The 20,859-nt window shown below is 45.2% G+C and overlaps 1 protein-coding gene across 2 annotated transcripts in view; it reads right to left on the bottom strand.

The window, feature by feature from the left end:
• Window positions 1-631: 631 nt before the first annotated feature.
• bmp1b (bone morphogenetic protein 1b) overlaps window positions 632-20,859 on the bottom strand; it is a 31,865-nt gene continuing 11,637 nt past the window's right edge. Inside the window, exons 2-20 of one of the 2 annotated variants that reach the window (XM_072658186.1) lie at window positions 18,887-18,982; window positions 17,689-17,862; window positions 16,778-16,895; window positions 16,491-16,669; window positions 14,295-14,400; window positions 14,027-14,151; window positions 13,673-13,788; window positions 13,191-13,293; window positions 12,951-13,067; window positions 11,547-11,692; window positions 11,242-11,437; window positions 10,808-10,933; window positions 10,517-10,680; window positions 9,858-10,038; window positions 8,855-8,980; window positions 3,666-3,793; window positions 3,287-3,500; window positions 2,254-2,504; window positions 632-1,369 (exon numbers count right to left, since the gene is read on the bottom strand). In XM_072658186.1, the coding sequence (XP_072514287.1) occupies window positions 1,235-1,369; window positions 2,254-2,504; window positions 3,287-3,500; window positions 3,666-3,793; window positions 8,855-8,980; window positions 9,858-10,038; window positions 10,517-10,680; window positions 10,808-10,933; window positions 11,242-11,437; window positions 11,547-11,692; window positions 12,951-13,067; window positions 13,191-13,293; window positions 13,673-13,788; window positions 14,027-14,151; window positions 14,295-14,400; window positions 16,491-16,669; window positions 16,778-16,895; window positions 17,689-17,862; window positions 18,887-18,982 (2,801 nt within the window). In that variant the 3' untranslated portion in view covers window positions 632-1,234. The remainder of the gene's footprint in view (window positions 1,370-2,253; window positions 2,505-3,286; window positions 3,501-3,665; window positions 3,794-8,854; window positions 8,981-9,857; window positions 10,039-10,516; window positions 10,681-10,807; window positions 10,934-11,241; window positions 11,438-11,546; window positions 11,693-12,950; window positions 13,068-13,190; window positions 13,294-13,672; window positions 13,789-14,026; window positions 14,152-14,294; window positions 14,401-16,490; window positions 16,670-16,777; window positions 16,896-17,688; window positions 17,863-18,886; window positions 18,983-20,859) is intronic. The other variant, XM_072658185.1, reaches the window with a different exon arrangement.

A 20,859-nucleotide genomic window follows, 5' to 3' on the forward strand; every position in this document is an offset into this window, starting at 1 on the left:
GCCATCTGACACTAGGGGGCACACATGATCTTTCATGCTGAAGAGGTGAGTGATGGAAGGGTTGGATGGAGTTTGAGAGTGTGTAGGAGATGAAGATCAGGCTTTAGTCTAATCATCATCTTCAGCTGAGACTGAGAGAGCTGAGAGTTATGGAGGAGAAATTCAGTCGCTGAATTAAAGAGTTTTGGATTTTGTTAACTTACCTTACTGACCTTTACCACAACAACAATAATAATATATATATATATATATACGCACGCATTGTCAAGACATGATCTACACTTGTAAAAAAATATTTTACAATATTATATAATTTGTTAATATTTAAATGGTCCTATTAACCAAAAACAGTGATATATGTAAATGAGTTCTGCTCTGATTGGAAGTTTAGTCTCAGATATTGTGCCGCAAAATGGGTGTAACTGAACTGCTGTAGGCTAAATAGGTGGGGCTAAACTGCTGTAGACTGAATGGGTGGGGCTAAACTGCTGTAGGCTGAATGGGTGGGGCTAAACTGCTGTAGGCTGAATGGGTGGGGCTAAACTGCTGTAGGCTGAATAGTGCGAACAGTGAGATGGAAATAAGGGGCGAGGCAGGTTTATCTTGGAAGATGTTTTTATTAGTCCTTTAAAATCACACTGATTTTCCTTCTGTTTTTTTCTGCAAAGCGTGACGGGGTGGTGACACTGACCATTTTGAGTGTAGGAGCTGCTTTTAAAGCAATCAAAAAGATTCATAAAATCCCCAAAACTCAAATCCCACTCTATGGGCAGAGGATTCAAACTGCTGACCAGTAGCCTGGTGGTGAGAGGGGTGGAGCTCCAGTCTCTCGTGAGGCAGGATGGGATTCTGTAAAGCTTGTCCAACCTCCCAACAGTAGCTATGGAAGAACATAGCGGTAGGCGGAGCCTGGAAAGATCAGTGTCTCTGTTGCTCCACCCCTCTATCAGCATCTGCTTGGAGGCCTTCTGTTTAAAAGCATGCTATCAGTGAACTGTTTAAAGGACTATTTAGGGGGCGCTGTGTGGTCACACCCCACCCTCATAAGGCTGCTCTCTCTCTGCCGCCCTTCAGAGGGTTTAAACCAGTTAAATCAGAGTAAAGCAGCTGAGGAGAGAGCTGGTGAGCGGGTTTGTGGAGAGAGAACCCCAAGAGACAGCTCTGGTGGGGGTGTTTGGGGGTCCTGGTCTGCTGTGTTCTTCTCTGGAGCATCCCCACCACTTTAAGAGCGACCTCACTTGCTGGTGTGAAGCGTGTCCTGAAACTTGGTGCTGGTGTAGCGCACGTGGAAACCCTTCTTACTGATGGAGTCATCTGAGTGGAATTTGATGACGATGGCGTCGCCGGCTGAGTAGATTTCCTCTGGGGGCTGAGCAAAGGCAACAACAGTCGTTTATGATATAAAAGCTGACAGACGGGAGTCTAATTGATCAGTTTCCTCCCTTTCCATAAATGTAGTCAATCGGCTAAGACATGTTAGTGTCTGAAATCTGATTCTTTAGTTTAAAGCTGGAGCTATGAGGCTAATCTGGCTAAAAAGCATTGGAAGCGTATGCTGCCCTCAAGTGGTCACCAGGTGAACAACATTCCGAAGCCTCTTTCATACATGCACTTTTCCCAGGATATTTAGTGGTAATTAAAACAATATCAACACAAACCAGAGTGAAAACAGCATAATACACTATATGTCCAAATGTTTGTGGACACCTGTCTACACTAGAGGGGTACAAAGCCCCCCAGCATTGAGCTGTGGAGCAGTGGAAGAACTGTGTTCTCTGGAATGATGGTGGTGGAGCTCCATCCAGTACTTTTGGATGGGATGAGTTTGGGAGTTGGGGATGATGAGGTGGGGTGGGGTGGTGATCATCCAACATCCTGACCTCAGTAACACTCTTATCGCTAAATGCAATCAAATTCTCACAGCAATTCTCCTCCAAAATCTAGTAGAAAGTCTTCTTCTCTGGACAGTAGAGACAGTTACAGTTACAAAAGCAGGATCAGCTCTTTTAATACTCTTGATCTCAGAAGCAGGTGTCCGAATACTTTTGCCCAGTGTATGTGACCAGGTAGCATAGCATATGTGGATGTGGATTCTGACACTGTGTGACATGCTGTTATCTTTATAAATGCTCTGTGGTACAGAAATGTGTACATGCATAAACAACAACAGCATATAATGTGGTCATAATGTTTTGGCTTATCAATGTGTAATGGGTTAGAGAGGTCATGATTGGAGTAGATTTGTAGCCCTACCCCAGAGCCACAGTAACGGCCGAGTCGTGGTGCTTTAGCGTCCGCGCCGTCAAACAGCTCTATGTAGTCGTACCCGCAGTCCACCTCCTCCTCCAGCTCGAAGGTTTGGAAGATGAGCTCCACGCCGTAGCCCTTCTCCGCCGTGATCACCCACTCACAGTCTGAAGCTCCGGGGTAGTTATTATCACCAAACTGAGCGTGGGAGTAAAGATCTTTGGTCTTCACCTCAGCCTTCAGACCTCCTCCACACTCTGGACAACAAGATTTACAGTGAGAGTTCAGACAAAGACCTAACGCACCCCTAATCATGTCCATCAGACCAGACGTGCTGGCTGTCTGACGTTTCCTTATTCAGTTTTACACCGGAGATACCAGGTGTGTGATTACGATGTGCAGTTTCAGCTCCAGTGCTGAAATTGAAGAAGCTGGGTGTAAATAGAAAATTATACATACTAAAATGATCAGTCTTAGTGATTGAATATCTAATATTTTGAGATTGATCAATAATTTGAGATTGATATAAGAATATTAGATTAAGATGAGAAATCATAAAGATACAGTACTGTAACAGGGCTACAAAGGAGGCACAGGTGGGAGAACTAATGAGAAGGCGGGGCTAGGGCGGAGACAAGGGAGGAGACAAACACAAACAAAACAGAGCCGTGTGCTGAAGAGCTCATGATGAACAAGACAAGCAGACAGAGGAAAAACACAGAGACAGAGCAGGATGGGACAGAACAGGGCCTTAAGCATTATTTATTAAAATATAAAAACATATGTCAGTGAAATATGAATTTGAAATATATATATATATATTACATTTAATTTATTATTTTACGATGTTATTATTTTAGTATTTGAGATTCCAACTGCCAAGTCATCTTTACTTTCATCATTTTATTCTTCACTAAACTAAGTCAGGTTAAACTGAGGTCAGCCTCAAAACAGCCCACTGTGTCAGTGTTGCTCTGAGCTGTTGATGATTGCTGGCAGTAACTGCAGCCTCTGACTATTTTGGGGAAGATGAAGGTACCTGAGCTGTGAGAAGCCTCGAAGCCCCTCTTCTGCACCGAGTTATCAGAGAAGAACCGCAGGAACATCGTATTCCCGCTGGAGGTGACGGGCGACGGCTTTTTACCACCACAGAATCGGCCCAAACTGGGCAGCCGGCCGTTAGGACCATCATAGACCTCCAAATGATCGTAGGAACACTCCAGGTGGCTCTCCATGTCAATCTCATTAAAGGCCTGAGAGAGAGACAGAGAGAGAGAGAGACAGGTGTGTGGGACACGACATAAGCTCATGAGGTCACTTAAGGTCACTGAGCCCAATGCCAGGCGAGGCGAGGGTGGTTTAAACCCAGCAGAACAGCAGGGAGGGTGGAATAGGGCTGAATATGAAGCTGGATGTACCAGTTTGATGCGGTGTCCAGGTGTGGTGGATAGGGTCCAGGTGCAGGCTTTTTTACTGGGGTATTTATCCGGCCAATTCGGGCTGGTGATGGTGCCGGACACACTGGTGATGACCTGGTCACAGCCGGCTGTAAACATAAACAAACAACAACAACAACAACAACTTACTGTGAATGATTCGGTATCCGCTATGAATCATTCAGCATCCACTATGAATTATTAAGTATCTATTATGAATTATTCAGCATCCACTATGAATTATTCAGTATCTACTATGAATCATTCAGTATCCACTATGAATAATTTAGTATCCACTATAAATGATTCAGTATCCACTATGAATGATTCAGTATCTACTATGAATGATTCAGTATCCAGTATGAATGATTCAGTATCCACTATGAATGATTCAGTATCCAGTATGAATTATTCAGTATCCACTATGAATGATTCAGTATCCAGTATGAATGATTCAGTATCTACTATAAATTATTCAGTATCCACTATGAATTATTTAGTATCCACTATGAATGATTCAGTATCCACTATGAATTATTCAGGATCCACTATGAATGATTCAGTATCCACTATGAATTATTCAGGATCCACTATGAATGATTCAGTATCCACTATGAATTATTCAGGATCCACTATGAATGATTCAGTATCCACTATGAATTATTTAGTATCCACTATGAATGATTCAGGATCCACTGTGATGAATGCTGTCATGACTGACTGGAAACGCCTCTGTGTCAGCAGCTGTAGGAAAGGGCTGTGTTTGAGGGGTTGAGGAGGTGTCTAATGGTCTTTATGAACTGGAGGGTATGGAGGGTTGTCAGCAGCAGTGTGGTGATTTCAGCAGAGTCAGAGTGGACAGCGCGGCTCATTAGAACACAAATCAGATTCCGGGTTTTATATCAGCGCTGTTTGTGGCAGAGCTTCATTAATCAGCTCCGTTATTCAGTGACGACAGGGGAGCTGATTTACAGCAGCACTGAAGTGTTTCCACTCAGTGACCAGCTGACTTCACCCCCAGCTCACAAACAGCTACGGTCATCAGTCTTTATTCTTATTAATGTGCTCAGCATGACTGAATTCCTTTCATTTGTTATAATAAAATTAATATAATAACACTGGTATAGTAAGACTGGACGTATTTATCCAGAACCTGAATATTAAACACAAAAAAAGGAGAATATCGAATTAGACTATATATTAGAATTATTATTATTATTAGAATATATATGATGAAGGCTGAAGAAGATGGGGTATAGAACCGGTGTATATATAAATATATATAATTCAGTATCCACTATGAATTTACACACACACACACACACACACACACACACACATATACAGTGAGTCCAAGAAGTATTTGATCCCTTGCTGATTTTCTTCGTTGGCCCACTAATAAAGACATGATCATTCTATACTTTTAATGGTAGATGTATTCTTACATGGAGAGACAGAATATTAAAAAGAAAATCCAGAAAATAAATCTAAGGAATATATATTAATTGATTTGTATTTCATGGAGTGAAATAAGTATTTGATCCCTTAGTATTCATTAGCAGTTCTGGCTTTTACAGACCAGTTAGACACTCCCAATCAACTTGTTACCTGACCTGAAGCCACCTGTTCTCACTAATCACTTGTGTGAAAAACACCTGTCCACAGAATCAGACAGATCACACAGATTTCAAGTCTCCAACATGGGTAAAACCAAAGAGCTGTCACAGGACCTCAGAGTCAGAATTGTTGACCTTCACAAAGCTGGAATGGGCTACAAAAAGATTAGTAAGGTGTTGGATGTGAAAGTAACAACTATTGGTGCAATTATCAGAAAGTTTAAAGAGTATAACATGACAATCAACAGACCTCGGCCCGGTGCTCCAAAGAAGATTTCGCCTCGTGGGGTGGCAATGATGCTGAAAACAGTCAGAAATCGTCCTGCAACCACTCGGCAGGAGTTAGCAAATGACCTGAAGGCAGCTGGGACCACAGTTTGCAAGGAAACAATTGGCAACACTTTGCGCAACAATGGATTCACATCCTGCAGTGCCCGAAAGGTACCCCTGCTGAAGAGAGCACATGTGGAGGCGCGCCTCAAGTATGCCAATGATCATTTGAAAGATGAACCAAGTTATTGGGAGAAGGTTTTGTGGTCAGACGAGACCAAAATTGAACTTTTTGGCCTCAACTCCACCCGCCATGTGTGGAGGAAGAAAAATGCTGCCTATGACCCCAAGAACACTGTGCCCACCGTCAAGCATGGAGGTGGAAGCATAATGTTTTGGGGGTGTTTCTCTGCCAAGGGTACAGGGCTACTTCACCGCATCACTGGGAAGATGGATGGAGCCATGTACCGCACAATCCTGAGGGACAACCTCCTCCCCTCTGCCAGGGATCTGAAAATGGGCCGTGGTTGGGTCTTCCAACATGATAACGACCCTAAACATACAGCAAAGGCAACAAAGGATTGGCTCAAGAAAAATCACATTAAGGTCATGGAGTGGCCCAGCCAGTCGCCAGACCTCAATCCGATCGAAAATCTATGGAGGGAGCTGAAGGTCAGAGTTGCCAAGCGACAGCCCACCAACCTTCATGATTTAGAGAGGATCTGCAAAGAAGAGTGGGCCAAAATTCCCCCTGGTGTGTGTGCTAAACTTGTGGTTAACTACAACAAACGTCTCACCGCTGTGCTTGCAAACAAAGGCTTTGCCACTAAGTATTGAGTGTGTTTGGCAAGAGGGATCAAATACTTATTTTCCTCATTGAAATACAAATTAATTAAAATATATTCTTTAAAATTATATTCTGGATTTTTGTCTTGATATTCTGTCTCTCCATGTTAGAATATATCTACCATTAAAAGTGCAGAAGGATAGTGTCTTTATTAGTGGGCAAACAAAGAAAATCAGCAAGGGATCAAATACTTCTTGGACTCACTGTATATATACATAAAACATTAAATGCTGCATGTCCAAACATTACTGCATAATTTATGTAACATTTTTCTAATCTGTTCAATTCAGTAAATTCATGAAAACACTCAGAACATCAACAATGTCTCGCTTGAACTTTTGCATTTACATAATTTTGATGATCAACTGATTATGAATATGACTGATATTCCCCTGGAATGTGTGTGTGTGTTTGTGTGTGGGTTCAGAAACACGTATCTGATCTCCTACCCTGTAATCAATCTCTGCGCTTTACCGTGCAGCTCTAAATATACTGGAGCATACTGATCATTACCGCTGCGCTCCCGGCTTTCATCTGCTCAGGTAAACCCACCAGGTGGACTTTCATCAGTGCTTTGAGTGGATATGACACTCATCCATCACTCGTCTGTATCAGGAAAGCGCTTGAGGTATTCTACGGCCTGGCTGATGGATTTTTAGAGCTAATGTACCCCAGTTCCTCCACCCAGCACTGGAGTGCATTAAAAGTTGTTTGAGGTTGCTAAGCAACATAATAAACCAACATTATTCCAGGAGCAGCCAGTGAAAGACGAGCCTGGGCTCTTAGTGTTCCTCTCATTACAGTTTCACCAACCCAGAACACAGCAGTGTGGGTTCACGTGTGTGTGTAGACAAGCATGAAAGGGATCACGGCTGGTTAGTGAAGCAGCCATCAGAGACCGGCTGCAGCGTTTCTGCCACAGACCTCATCAGTCTGAATCTGAGCAGCATTTCACCACAGAAACTGATCTCCACAAGTGATCGCCTTAACTGCAGACATGCAACATCACTTGCTTCTCAATGCAATCTGTAAAGTGGCACATAATATATTGATATATCATTCATATATTCATAAACTAGGCTCCATTAGTCTTATTTAATGATTCCAGACAGACAGAAGCGTCTTCCTGTCGAAATACACTAGAGCTCAAAATTAATTACAATAATTAAACCCATAATAATCTTTATATCAATAGACTATTTAGACATTTCATAATGAACAATATTAGATTTTTAAAAAGCTCATATAATTTCTGCAAGGTTCTGCAGGGGGGGTGGGGGTGCAGAACTGCATCATCAGTGGCTGCGTTCAGAACATGCTGAATCACCAGGAATGTTTGGTAACAGATTCACTGAAAGCTGGGAGTTCTTGTTCATACAGACAGCACTGACGGACAGGGACCCCCTGACTCCTAGGACAGAACTGCTTCTAGAAGTCAGCACAGGTCCAACTTCATCACCAACTTCTGAAAGAACTCTCTGCAGGAAACTGCGGAACATCTACATACGGAGCACAGTGACACTCAAGAGGCCTTCACTTACTTCTGTTTAAGAATGAGGAGAGTTTCCTGTAGGCTGGGATTTTCTGCCACTGCTGGTAGACCCGTATGACCGTAAGCTTCCATACATCTTCCTTCACTCTATGGTCTTTGGCCACGCCCACATGCAGTCACTCCTTTTAGCCAATCATTAACATCTGCTTTGCGACCCATTTTCCACACAACCAACAAAACCCTCACTGCACTGCACCTGCTCTTCTCAATCCTGTTACACACCCCGTAGCTATTTATAGCCCCATCATCCTCGTGCAGCGCCATCTGCAGGAGCCTGAAGTTACTAACACCTTCAACACACAAGGGGGCTTATATATATATATATATATATATATATATATATATACTCGTTTAGAATGGGGGTTTGGTGGGTTTACAGTGGAGGTGAAGGGAAGCAGACGTCTGAAGCTCTAATAAAAGCTCCTCACAGAAAGTTCTTCACCTAATGGTGATGAAGACGCTGCCTGATGCCTGAGACACTGTTCTACCAGAGTTCTGAGAAGAGTTCGGCTCTAGAACCTGCTTTTAGAACCAGATCATTAAAATGGTGGAGGGATACATGCTGCAGGGTGTAGTGCGGCTACAGAAAGTAGTCCCTAAAGAAAACTGGATTAGTTCAGATTCTCTATTCACTATTTTACCTTCATCATCATCATCATCATCATCATCATCATTCCATATAAAACTCTGTGTTGTAGTCATGGCGACCAACTCCATTCACCACCACTGTAAAGAAAGCCTACACAACCATTTCTGACCCAGTCCCCTCTGGACCAGCACTTCTGAATTATGTAGAGAATTCTGGAAAACTGGTTTCCCCCTAATGCAAACAGCAGGAGGCGATCTGACCTTTTCCTTCCCTCTCACAGAGTCCGGGGTGAAGTACCTTCCTTGCAGTCGTGTTTGTTATTATGCAGGGTGAATCCGCTCCGGCACTGGCAGGTGTAACTCCCAAACGTGTTCACACACTCGTGCTGACAGCCTCCGTTATCCTGAGAGCATTCATCCTTATCTGCAATTAAAAATACAGAAGTCAACAAAATGTCAGCGTTCACACGGGAACCAGGCCTGACAGCATCATCTCACACAGCACAGCGGTCTGATCACACTGCTTAACCAATCACAGTGATGTGCTTTGTCTGCCTGTCAGTGAGGTGAGCTGTTTTAATCTTCAGCTCTATAGCGCCCCCTTCAGGGATTACAACTCAGCCAACGCTCAAACTTCCTTTAAAGGTTTTTCTGAGAAGAGTTTAGAGAGTCGGTTTGTGATCCAGTACACAAAATATATATACAATATACCAAATATTTGTGGACACCCCTATCTAATGAAAGTACTACTACTTTAAGCTGCCCCCATTGCTGACACAGATGTGCAAATGCACACACAGCTTGTCTAGTCCCTGTAGAGAAAAAGTACTGCCAATAGAATAGGACTCTCTGGAGCAGATCAACATCATGACCCTATTGGCTCCATGCTGCCTAATGCCAGGCGTGAGCTAGAGGGGTATAAAGCCCCCCAGCATTGAGGAGCTGTGGAGCAGTGGAAGAACTGTGTTCTCTGGAATGATGGTGGAGGAGCTCCATCCAGTACTTTTGGGATGAGTTGCAGATGACGTGGGGTGGTGATTATCCAACATCCTGACCTCACTAACGCTAAATGCTGTCAAATCCTCACAGCAATGCTCCTCCTCCAGAATCTAGTAGAAAGTCTTCTTCTCTGGACAGTAGAGACAGTTACTCCAACAAAAGCAGGATCAGCTCTTATAATCCCCTTGATTTCAGAAGAAATAGTGAATGAGCAGGCGTCCCAATACTTTTGTCCATACACACACAGTATATACAGAGAGGGAGAGAGAGGTTGGGCTCTGCTGAAGCTCTTTACTGCTCACCAGAGAAGAAGTGAGCCTTAAAGCCCCTCTTGGACACGGTGTTGTCGGACTTGAACTCCACGCGCATGTTGTTGGAGTGGGAGCTGACGGGGTCCAGCTTTGCAGAGCCGCAGAACTTGCCATGGAGTTTGGAGTCAGCGGAGAGGCCACTGCGAACCTCCACATAGTCGTACTTACACACCTGAAACACAGCAGGGGAAAGATCACCTGCAGAACAGTCAGGAAAAATCCTGGAATGAAAGCACAATATGGTCAAAAGTATTGGGACACTCCTCTTAATCACTGAATTCAGGTGTCTAATTCAGTCACATTCAGCCACAGGTGTGTAAAATCCAGCCTCTAGTCCTGCAGCCTGCCTTTCTTCCACACATCAGTTAAAGAACGAGAGGTTCTGAAGAGCTCACTGAACTCCAGCGTGGTTCTGTATGTAATAGGAGACACCGCTGCACCAACAACAACAAGTCAGCTGGTGAAATCTCCTCCCTCCTAGATCTTCCTCCATCAGCTGTGAGTGGTGTTATTATTGAACAGTGGAAGAGTTTAGGAGGAACAGCTCACAGAGAGTGACTGCAGAATTAAACGTTAAATATTTAAATATCATATTACAGACATCTGCCCTGAGGTACATCAAACACACACACACACACACACAGACTCACGTCATTGCCCTCTATGTCGAAGCTGTCGAACAGCAGTGTGATCCGGTGCTGTGCGGGGGCCACCAGCTGCCACACACAGTTCTTATTGGGGGGGTACTCTTTGGGCCAGCCTGGGCTGCTGAAGGAACCGTTCAGCTTCGTGAGGAACCCCCCACACGCAGCTGCTGGGGTCAGACGGCAGGACATTAGCATACTGATCCTAAATACTCACTGGTGCTCCCGGGGCTGAATGCAATCAAATCCTCCTTACAGCAATGTTCCAACATCTAGTGTAAAGTGTTGTGCGCTCACCCTCGCAGGTGCGGCGGTCCGAGGCCAGCTCGAAGCCCGGCTCACAGCCACAGCGATAACTGCCCAGAGTGTTTATACAGCGCTGCGCACACTGACCCCTATCAGCCCTCGAACACTCGTCCGTCTCTACAGAGAGAGAGAGAGAGAGGGAGACAGAGAGAGAGAGAGACAGAGAGAGTGGGAGACAGAGAGAGACAGAGAGAGAGCAGGAGACAGAGAGAGACAGAGAGAGAGACAGACAGAGAGAGAGAGACAGAGAGAGTGGGAGACAGAGAGAGACAGAGAGAGAGACAGACAGAGAGAGAGAGACAGAGAGAGAGCAGGAGACAGAGAGAGAGAGAGAGAGATAGAGTGGGACACGTGGTGGTGGAGGGGGGGTTGAGGGGTGGTGTTAAAGTTTAATGAGATGTTTTGATTGATGTAACCCCTCTGACCTTTGAAGAAGTTGGCTGAGAATCCAGCTTTGTTGACGGAGGCGTCAGAGACGAACTTCATCCACAGCCGGTTGGAGCTGCTCTTGATATCGTTGGGTTTCTCGTAGCCGCAGAAACGTCCAATTAGCGGGCTGCTCTCCGAGCTCCCATCCCGAACCTCCAGGTAGTCGTATGCACAGTTGTCATGCCGCTCAATCTGAGAGATCAAATGTTAGCCACACTTTAATGTCAGTTCTTTGTTCATGTGAGAGGGGCAATGATTTTACAGCTATACACTCAGAATCTGACCACGGATTGTCTCTAACCTCAAACGACTGAAATCGAAGCCCCACATGGAAACCCTGAGCCACCGTCATCTTCCACACACACACTTTATTCGGCCGATAGTCGTCAGGGTAGTTCGGAGACTGGATCTGACCACTGTCCTTCCTAATGACCCCTCCGCAAATCGCTGAGAACAGATCAGACAGTTTGCATATTAATAATGCTCTAAATGTAGGTACTGTGATATACACTGAGGAGGCGGAGCTACAGTCTCTCATTAGGGTGAATATTAATAACGCTCTAAATGTAGGTATTGTGATATACACTGAGGAGGCGGAGCTACAGTCTCTCATTAGGGTGAATAATATTAATAACACTCTAAATGTAGGTATTGTGATATACACTGAGGAGGCGGAGCTACAGTCTCTCATTAGGGTGAATAATAATTAATAACGCTCTAAATGTAGGTATTGTGATATACACTGAGGAGGCGGAGCTACAGTCTCTCATTAGGGTGAATATTAATAACGCTCTAAATGTAAGTATTGTGATATACACTGAGGAGGCGGAGCTACAGTCTCTCATTAGGGTGAATATTAATAACGCTCTAAATGTAGGTGTTGTGATATACGCTGAGGAGGCGGAGCTACAGTCTCTCATTAGGGTGAATATTAATAACGCTCTAAATGTAGGTATTGTGATATACACTGAGGAGGCGGAGCTACAGTCTCTCATTAGGGTGAATATTAATAATGCTCTAAATGTAGGTATTGTGATATACACTGAGGAGGCGGAGCTACAGTCTCTCATTAGGGTGAATATTAATAACGCTCTAAATGTAGGTATTGTGATATACACTGAGGAGGCGGAGCTACAGTCTCTCATTAGGGTGAATATTAATAATGCTCTAAATGTAGGTATTGTGATATACACTGAGGAGGCGGAGCTACAGTCTCTCATTAGGGTGAATATTAATAACGCTCTAAATGTAAGTATTGTAATATACACTGAGGAGGCGGAGCTACAGTCTCTCATTAGGGTGAATATTAATAACGCTCTAAATGTAAGTATTGTGATATACACTGAGGAGGCGGAGCTACAGTCTCTCATTAGGGTGAATATTAATAACGCTCTAAATGTAGGTGTTGTGATATACGCTGAGGAGGCGGAGCTACAGTCTCTCATTAGGGTGAATATTAATAATGCTCTAAATGTAGGTATTGTGATATACACTGAGGAGGCGGAGCTACAGTCTCTCATTAGGGTGAATATTAATAACGCTCTAAATGTAGGTATTGTGATATACACTGAGGAGGCGGAGCTACAGTCTCTCATTAGGGTGAATAATAATAACGCTCTAAATGTAGGTACTGTGATATACACTGAGGAGGCGGAGCTACAGTCCCTCATTAATGTTCTACAGCTCTAATAAGACAGGTTTGTACCTTCATACACAGCAGAGAATCCTTTCCCCACCCAGTTGCTGCTGCTGCGAAACTCCACCCACAGCCGGCTGTCTGTGGAGATAATTGGCTCTGGGAGCTGGTCTCCACAGTAACGGCCTGTAGATCAACACACCAACACAACACACTCACAGGAACAATCAAGGGTCAGGTCGTCAGTTGGTCAGGGCTAGGAGTGAGGTCAGAGTCAGAGGCTGCAGAGCTGGTGAAATCAAAATAAACCTTTTAAAGGAGCTTTTCTCCAGTATCCGTCACGGACCTCTACGTGATCATACCAGCACAGGTGACTCCGGTACAGGTCCATGGAGGTGAAGTTCAGGACAATCTGATACACACTCAGAGAGAAAGAGAACAGAAGGAGGCAGATGGAGATGTTGATGTTCTCTCAACCATGTTCTGATATTCCCAACCTCTGATATTCCCTCTAGCTTAACTCTACAGAATGGTGAATCACCACTAGCTAAACACAATAGAGTGGTGGATCACCAGTAGCTAAACTTGATGAAGTAGTGAATTTCCATGATCAATTTCACCCTAATGAGAGACTGTAGCTCCGCCTCCTCAGGGTATATCACAATACCTACTTTTAGAGTTGAGCTAGAGGGAACTGCAGTGGTAGATCTTCCTCTAGGTCTTAAACTGTATGGAGTGGTGGATCTCTGATAGCAGGTGCTGTGTTCTGGCTCTGTGTGCTCCTGATGTACCTTCTCCCCTGGGGTGACAGAGATGCTCCAGATGCAGTGGGAATAGGCGCTGTAGCCATTGGGGAATCCAGGAGACGAGAAGTTTCCAGAACTTTCCTGCAGACTTTCTCCACACTCTGACCACAAAACAACAAAAACAACATCAGACAGACTGCCGAAGCAGAGGAGCGTCTCTACAATATGACCTCCTACACTGTAGGTCAAAAGTTTGGAAGCAACACTAACCTTGTAGACAGGATAATGGACACGTGTCTAAAACCACAACCTGTCGTTTAGTGACTGTAGTGATGATGGGCAGCAAATGACTGTTGATAAGTAAACCTTTACTCACAGCCACTGTGTAGAGACACTTACTGGGACATTTGTAGAGTTTCCTCGCCTGAGCAATGTCCCCTTTACTCAGCCGTGTCCGCTGACCAATTGGTGGCCGGACCCCATTTACATCATAACGGGGCAGAATGGTATCCAGAAAAAGGCCTCTGATAAATACAGAAAAATGAGGTAGAAAAACACACACAGGGTGCTACAGAAGACAATACTGAAGGCTTGATTGTGTAAAGGTGTACGAATGTTTACACACACACACACACACCACACACACCACACACACACACACACACACCTGGAGAATGTGTTCCTGGCATAATGCATGATGCTGTCAAAGTCGTACTCTTCCCCCAAAGAGTTCACCTCCCCCGGCTCCATCTTCAGGAAATTATACTCCTGCCCTGAAACACACACACACACACACACACACACACACACACACACGCACACACATTTTTCCTGTAAAGTGTTCCCCTGTAGACCTACATCTACTACAATGGAGCTACGAGGCTAATCTAGAAAACACTGACTAAAGAACTATATCCACTAAGACTTTCAGACACAGTAACAGCTTTTACCCTCACGCCATCACCTTCCTCAACAGCTGATCACTATCATCAGCTACAGGCCACAGATATTACTGATAAACTCTTATTATCACTCTTATCCTACAGTCACTGCATTACTGCACCATCACTCATCTCACACACGTCTACACTGCTGTGTAACACAGTATTTAATCTGTATAGAGCTGCATTAGTCAGCCAGCGTTCCCCAAGGCAGTCTGAGTAAGTCTGATTCTGCATGCGGGTTTATATAGCTTCCTTATCCGGACGTCTGGACAAAGCCACTCCTACCTTTCTTTTTGCTGAGCAGTGATTTAGTTCCGCTTGTATCCAGTCAAAAAGGCACTTTCAGGTGATGTCATGCTCATGTAGCCCCGCCTACATACAAATCTGCCTTGGCTGCACCTTTAAAAAATATGCTGAAAAATGCTGAAAAATATGCCCCCCCAGCGTCTACAGGTTTTAATAATCCCCTCGTAAATCTAAAGGTCCAGATATTATTAAACTGTCATCCTATACATACTACAGGCTGGGCAACCCTAGCTGTCTCATCCCAAGGCCTGCTTGTTCATACACTGTTCTAGATAACAGTGAGTCACACAGAACCCATGTAGTCCAGTCTATTAGAGACTACTGAACACTTATATTTGAGGCTATTAGCCTTATATATTACATGTCCAAATGTTTGTGGACACCTCGTCGAATGAATGCATTCAGCCCCTGCACACACATACAGCTTGTCTAGTCCCTGTAGAGAAGTACTGCCAATAGAATAGGACTCTCTGAAACAGATCAACATCATGACCCTATTGGCTCCATGCTGCCTAATGCCAGGTGTGGGCTAGAGGGGTATAAAGCCCCCCAGCATTGAGGAGCTGTGGAGCAGTGGAAGAACTGTGTTCTCTGGAATGATGGTAGTGGAGCTCCATCCAGTACTTTTGGATAGGACGAATTGGGGAGTTGGGGATGATGAGGTGGGACGGTGATCAGGATCAACATTCTGACCTCACTAATGCTCTTGTGGCTGAATGCAATCAAATCCTCACAGCAATGCTCCTCCAAAATCTAGTAGAAAGTCTTCTTCTCTGGACAGTAGAGACAGTTCCTCCAACAAAAGCAGGATCAGCTCTTGTGATACTCTTGTAATACCCTTGATTTCAGAAGAAACAATGAATAAGCAGGTGTCCCAATACTTCTGTCCGTATAGTGTAGCTTTAGGGTAAAGCTAAATTAAGTGCTTTATTGTTCTAAGACACAAACAAGTATGTGAAACTGCTAAATGTTTAGGAGAGAGCAGCAGAACAGTAGATGGAGTTTGAGAGGAGCTCCTGAGAGCTGCTGTGGCTCTCTGCAGACTGCAATTATCCTCAAAACAACAGAAGTCTAAATAAAGGCAGTAGAACAGCAGAGCCGTACTGTATCCTGTGGTTTTCTCTCTCTCTGCTCAGGAGGACTTTCCTCTGCATTCTGACTTTCAATACTTTCCCTCAACACTGTTTCTGTTCCTTACAGGTTACAAATGCTGTTAACCTGAAAGCAACATCATGTATTTTTCACTAGATGGACAAAAGTATTGGGACACCAGCTTATTCACTGTCCCTAGTGCACCTTATAATCTCCATAGAAAAGTACTGACCAAGAGTGGGATGCTCTGCAGAAGCCGTGACCACATGAGGTCACCTAAGGTCACTGGGCCCAATGCCAGCTGTGGGCTTATAGAGGGGTATAAAGCCCCCCAGCATTGAGCTGTGGAGCAGTGGAAGAACTGTGTTCTCTGGAATGATGGTGGAGGAGCTCCATCCAGGCTGTCTGCGATGAGTTGAAGTGGCACATCTACTCATCTAAGGGCAAACGTTTGACCATAGGTATGCTGTACAGACAGGTCCAGGTGTACGTGTGTGTGGGATGGGGGGGGGGGGGGTTACCTGGCTGGATATTCTCTCTGATGATGCTGACGTGTGCGTCTCGGTCAGGCCGTGTGTGTTCATGCCAGAATCCGATCACGTGACCCAGCTCGTGAACCACGATACCGAACTTGTCGCAGTTTTTGCCGATAGAGATGGCCTGAGGACCCCCGCCCCGCCGACCCACATAGGAACAACAACTGTGGGTGGGAGAAGGGGGGTGAGGAGTGCAGGTGTGCATGTACAAAGGTGTGTGCGTGTTTGTGTGTATGTACAGGTGTGTGTTTAAACAGTGAGGCGTATCTCACCCGCATGGTCTGTAGGTGAAGACGATGTAGCTCTCATCACCAGCTCTCTCAGTGAAGGTGACGCAGGTGTGCTTCTCCCAGTGACGCATGGCCTGCTTAAAGATCGCCCTCTGGCTGCCTGAAGAGTCATAACACACAGGCTAACAGCTTGCATATGTTTGTGAACCAATCAGCACTAGCACTAGCAGTAGTACCGATTGATCAGCATGCAGTCGCAGGAAGGCTAACCAATGAGCATTCAGTAGCAGTAATGTCAACCAATCAGCACTAGTAGCACTAAGGCTAACCAATCAGCACTCAGTAGCAGTAACGCCAACCAATCAGCACTCAGTAGCTCTAAGGCTAACCAATCAGCACTCAGTAGCACTAAGGCTAACCAATCAGCACTCAGTAGCACCAATCAGCACTCAGTAGCAGTAACGACAACCAATCAGCACTCAGTAGCACCAATCAGCACTCAGTAGCAGTAAGGCTAACCAATCAGCACTCAGTAGCAGTAACGCCAACCAATCAGCACTCAGTAGCAGTAACGCCAACCAATCAGCACTCAGTAGCACTAAGGCTAACCAATCAGCACTAGTAGCACTAAGGCTAACCAATCAGCACTCAGTAGCACCAATCAGCACTCAGTAGCAGTAACGCCAACCAAACAGCACTCAGTAGCACTAAGGCTAACCAATCAGCACTCAGTAGCACTAAGGCTAACCAATCAGCACTAGTAGCACTAAGGCTAACCAATCAGCACTCAGTAGCAGTAACACAAACACCGGAGTTCATAAACCCCAAATTCATTTCTTCCTGTTTCTGTTACTGTACCTTTAAGACATATATATGTAAATGATCTCTGCTCTGATTGGTTGCCTTGCATTGAGCTTCATTCAAATATGTCATTCAAATGTGAAAAGTCTCACCGCTAAAGTTTCCGCTGATGACGTACGGGATAACCCCATCAGGCCACACCCTCTCGGTCCGGGCAGTGGCCGCTCTCCTCTTGCGGTGAAGATCTGCTCGATCCCAGAGCGATCCGTTCCCTCTGCTGCTGTTAGCGTTAGCTTCTGTGGGCTCGTAGGCTAGTGTTGTGTTTTCTATAACAGAAATATGTTATCCAGAATACCTGTCACTGACATCTCCAAGCTCCTCCCACAAATCTGTTTTTTCATAGCTAAGTTAGACCAGCTTTACAGAATCCCCTCCTCAGTGTATATCACAATACCTACACTTAGAGTGTTATTAATATTATTCACCCTAATGAGAGACTGTAGCTCCGCCTCCTCAGTGTATATCACAATACCTACACTTAGAGTGTTATTAATATTATTCACCCTAATGAGAGACTGTAGCTCCGCCTCCTCAGTGTATATCACAATACCTACACTTAGAGTGTTATTAATATTATTCACCCTAATGAGAGACTGTAGCTCCGCCTCCTCAGTGTATATCACAATACCTACATTTAGAGCATTATTAATATTATTCACCCTAATGAGATACTGTAGCTCCGCCTCCTCAGTGTATATCACAATACCTACATTTAGAGCGTTAATAATATTCACCCTAATGAGAGACGAGAGATGGGTGTGGGTGTGGATGAGTATGGATGGATGTGGGTGTGGATGAGTATGGATGGGTGTGGGTGTGGATGAGTATGGATGGGTGTGGATGAGTATGGATGGGTGTGGGTGTGGATGAGTATGGATGGGTGTGGATGAGTATGGATGGGTGTGGGTGTGGATAAGTATGGATGGGTATGGGTGTGGATGAGTATGGATGGGTGTGGATGAGTATGGATGGGTGTGGGTATGGATGAGTATGGATGGGTGTGGATGAGTGTGGATGGTTGTGGATGAGTATGGATGGGTGTGGATGAGTATGGATGGATGTGGGTGTGGATGAGTATGGATGGGTGTGGATGAGTGTGGATGGTTGTGGATGAGTATGGATGGGTGTGGATGAGTATGGATGGATGTGGGTGTGGATGAGTATGGATGGGTGTGGATGAGTATGGATGGGTGTGGGTGTGGATGAGTGTACAGATGGGTTACACACGTATGCCTGGGTCAGATAAACTTGCTTGGGTCAGACACACACATCTAGGTCACCCATACACACCTGGGTCAGTGTTGTTAGAGCTGGCCGGTCCAGCCTGGTCTAGTCTGAGATTGCGGAGATCCTCTTCATCCAGAGCGATGTCCCCCAGAAAGGCAGCTTTAACAAACAAGGTGAGTTTATAATCAGCGTTCAGAGTGTTCAGAGAGTGTTCAGAGAGGGTTCAGAGAGAGTTCAGAGAGTGTTCAGAGAGTGTTCAGAGAGGGTTCAGAGAGAGTTCAGAGAGAGTTCAGAGAGTGTTCAGAGAGAGTTCAGAGAGAGTTCAGAGAGAGTTCAGAGAGTGTTCAGAGAGAGTTCAGAGAGCGTTCAGAGAGAGTTCAGAGAGTGTTCAGAGAGAGTTCAGAGAGTGTCAAGATAGTGTTCAGAGAGTGTTCAGAGAGAGTTCAGAGAGTGTTCAGAGAGTGTTAAGATAGTGTTCAGAGAGAGTTCAGAGAGCGATCAGAGAGCGTTCAGAGAGCGTTCAGAGAGTTCAGAGAGAGTTCAGAGAGTGTTCAGAGAGCGATCAGAGAGCGATCAGAGAGAGTTCAGAGAGCGATCAGAGAGTGTTCAGAGATCCTCTTCATCCAGAGCGATGTCCCCCAGAAAGGCAGCTTTAACAAACAAGGTGAGTTTATAATCAGCGTTCAGAGAGTTCAGAGAGTGTTCAGAGAGTGTTCAGAGAGGGTTCAGAGAGAGTTCAGAGAGAGTTCAGAGAGGGTTCAGAGAGAGTTCAGAGAGAGTTCAGAGAGAGTTCAGAGAGTGTTCAGAGAGGGTTCAGAGAGAGTTCAGAGAGAGTTCAGAGAGGGTTCAGAGAGAGTTCAGAGAGCGTTCAGAGAGAGTTCAGAGAGTGTTCAGAGAGAGTTCAGAGAGTGTCAAGATAGTGTTCAGAGAGTGTTCAGAGAGAGTTCAGAGAGTGTTAAGATAGTGTTCAGAGAGAGTTCAGAGAGCGATCAGAGAGCGTTCAGAGAGCGTTCAGAGAGCGTTCAGAGAGTTCAGAGAGTGTTCAGAGAGCGATCAGAGAGCGATCAGAGAGAGTTCAGAGAGCGTTTAGAAAGAGTTCAGAGAGTTCAGAGAGCGATCAGAGAGCGTTCAGAGAGCGTTCAGAGAGCGTTCAGAGAGTTCAGAGAGAGTTCAGAGAGTGTTCAGAGAGCGATCAGAGAGAGTTCAGAGAGCGATCAGAGAGCGATCAGAGAGCGTTCAGAGAGTTCAGAGAGCGTTCAGAGAGCGTTCAGAGAGCGATCAGAGAGCGTTCAGAGAGCGTTCAGATAGCATTCAGAGAGCGTTCAGAGAGCAATCAGAGAGCGTTCAGTGAGCGTTCAGTGAGCGTTCATATAGCATTCAGAGAGCGTTCATAGAGCGATCAGAGAGCGTTCAGAGAGCGTTCAGAGAGCGTTCAGAGAGCGATCAGAGAGCGATCAGAGAGCGTTCAGTGAGCGTTCATATAGCATTCAGAGAGCGTTCATAGAGCGATCAGAGAGGGTTCAGAGAGCGTTCAGAGAGTGTTCAGAGAGAGTTCAGAGAGCGATCAGAGAGCGTTCAGAGAGGGTTCAGAGAGCGTTCAGAGAGTGTTCAGAGAGGGTTCAAAGAGCGATCAGAGAGCGTTCAGAGAGGGTTCAGAGAGCGTTCAGAGAGTGTTCAGAGAGTGTTCAAAGAGCGATCAGAGAGGGTTCAGAGAGCGTTCAGAGAGTGTTCAGAGAGAGTTCAGAGAGCGTTCAGAGAGCGTTCAGAGAGCGTTCAGAGAGTTCAGAGAGTGTTCAGAGAGCGATCAGAGAGCGATCAGAGAGCGTTCAGAGAGCGTTCAGAGAGCGTTCAGAGAGCGATCAGAGAGCGTTCAGAGAGCGTTCAGAGAGCGATCAGAGAGTGTTCAGAGAGGGTTCAAAGAGCGATCAGAGAGCGATCAGAGAGCGTTCAGAGAGCGTTCAGAGAGTGTTCAAAGAGCGATCAGAGAGCGATCAGAGAGCGTTCAGAGAGGGTTCAGAGAGCGTTCAGAGAGTGTT

This window comes from Salminus brasiliensis, chromosome 16 (assembly GCF_030463535.1).
Source record: "Salminus brasiliensis chromosome 16, fSalBra1.hap2, whole genome shotgun sequence".
Lineage (NCBI taxonomy): Eukaryota > Metazoa > Chordata > Actinopteri > Characiformes > Bryconidae > Salminus > Salminus brasiliensis.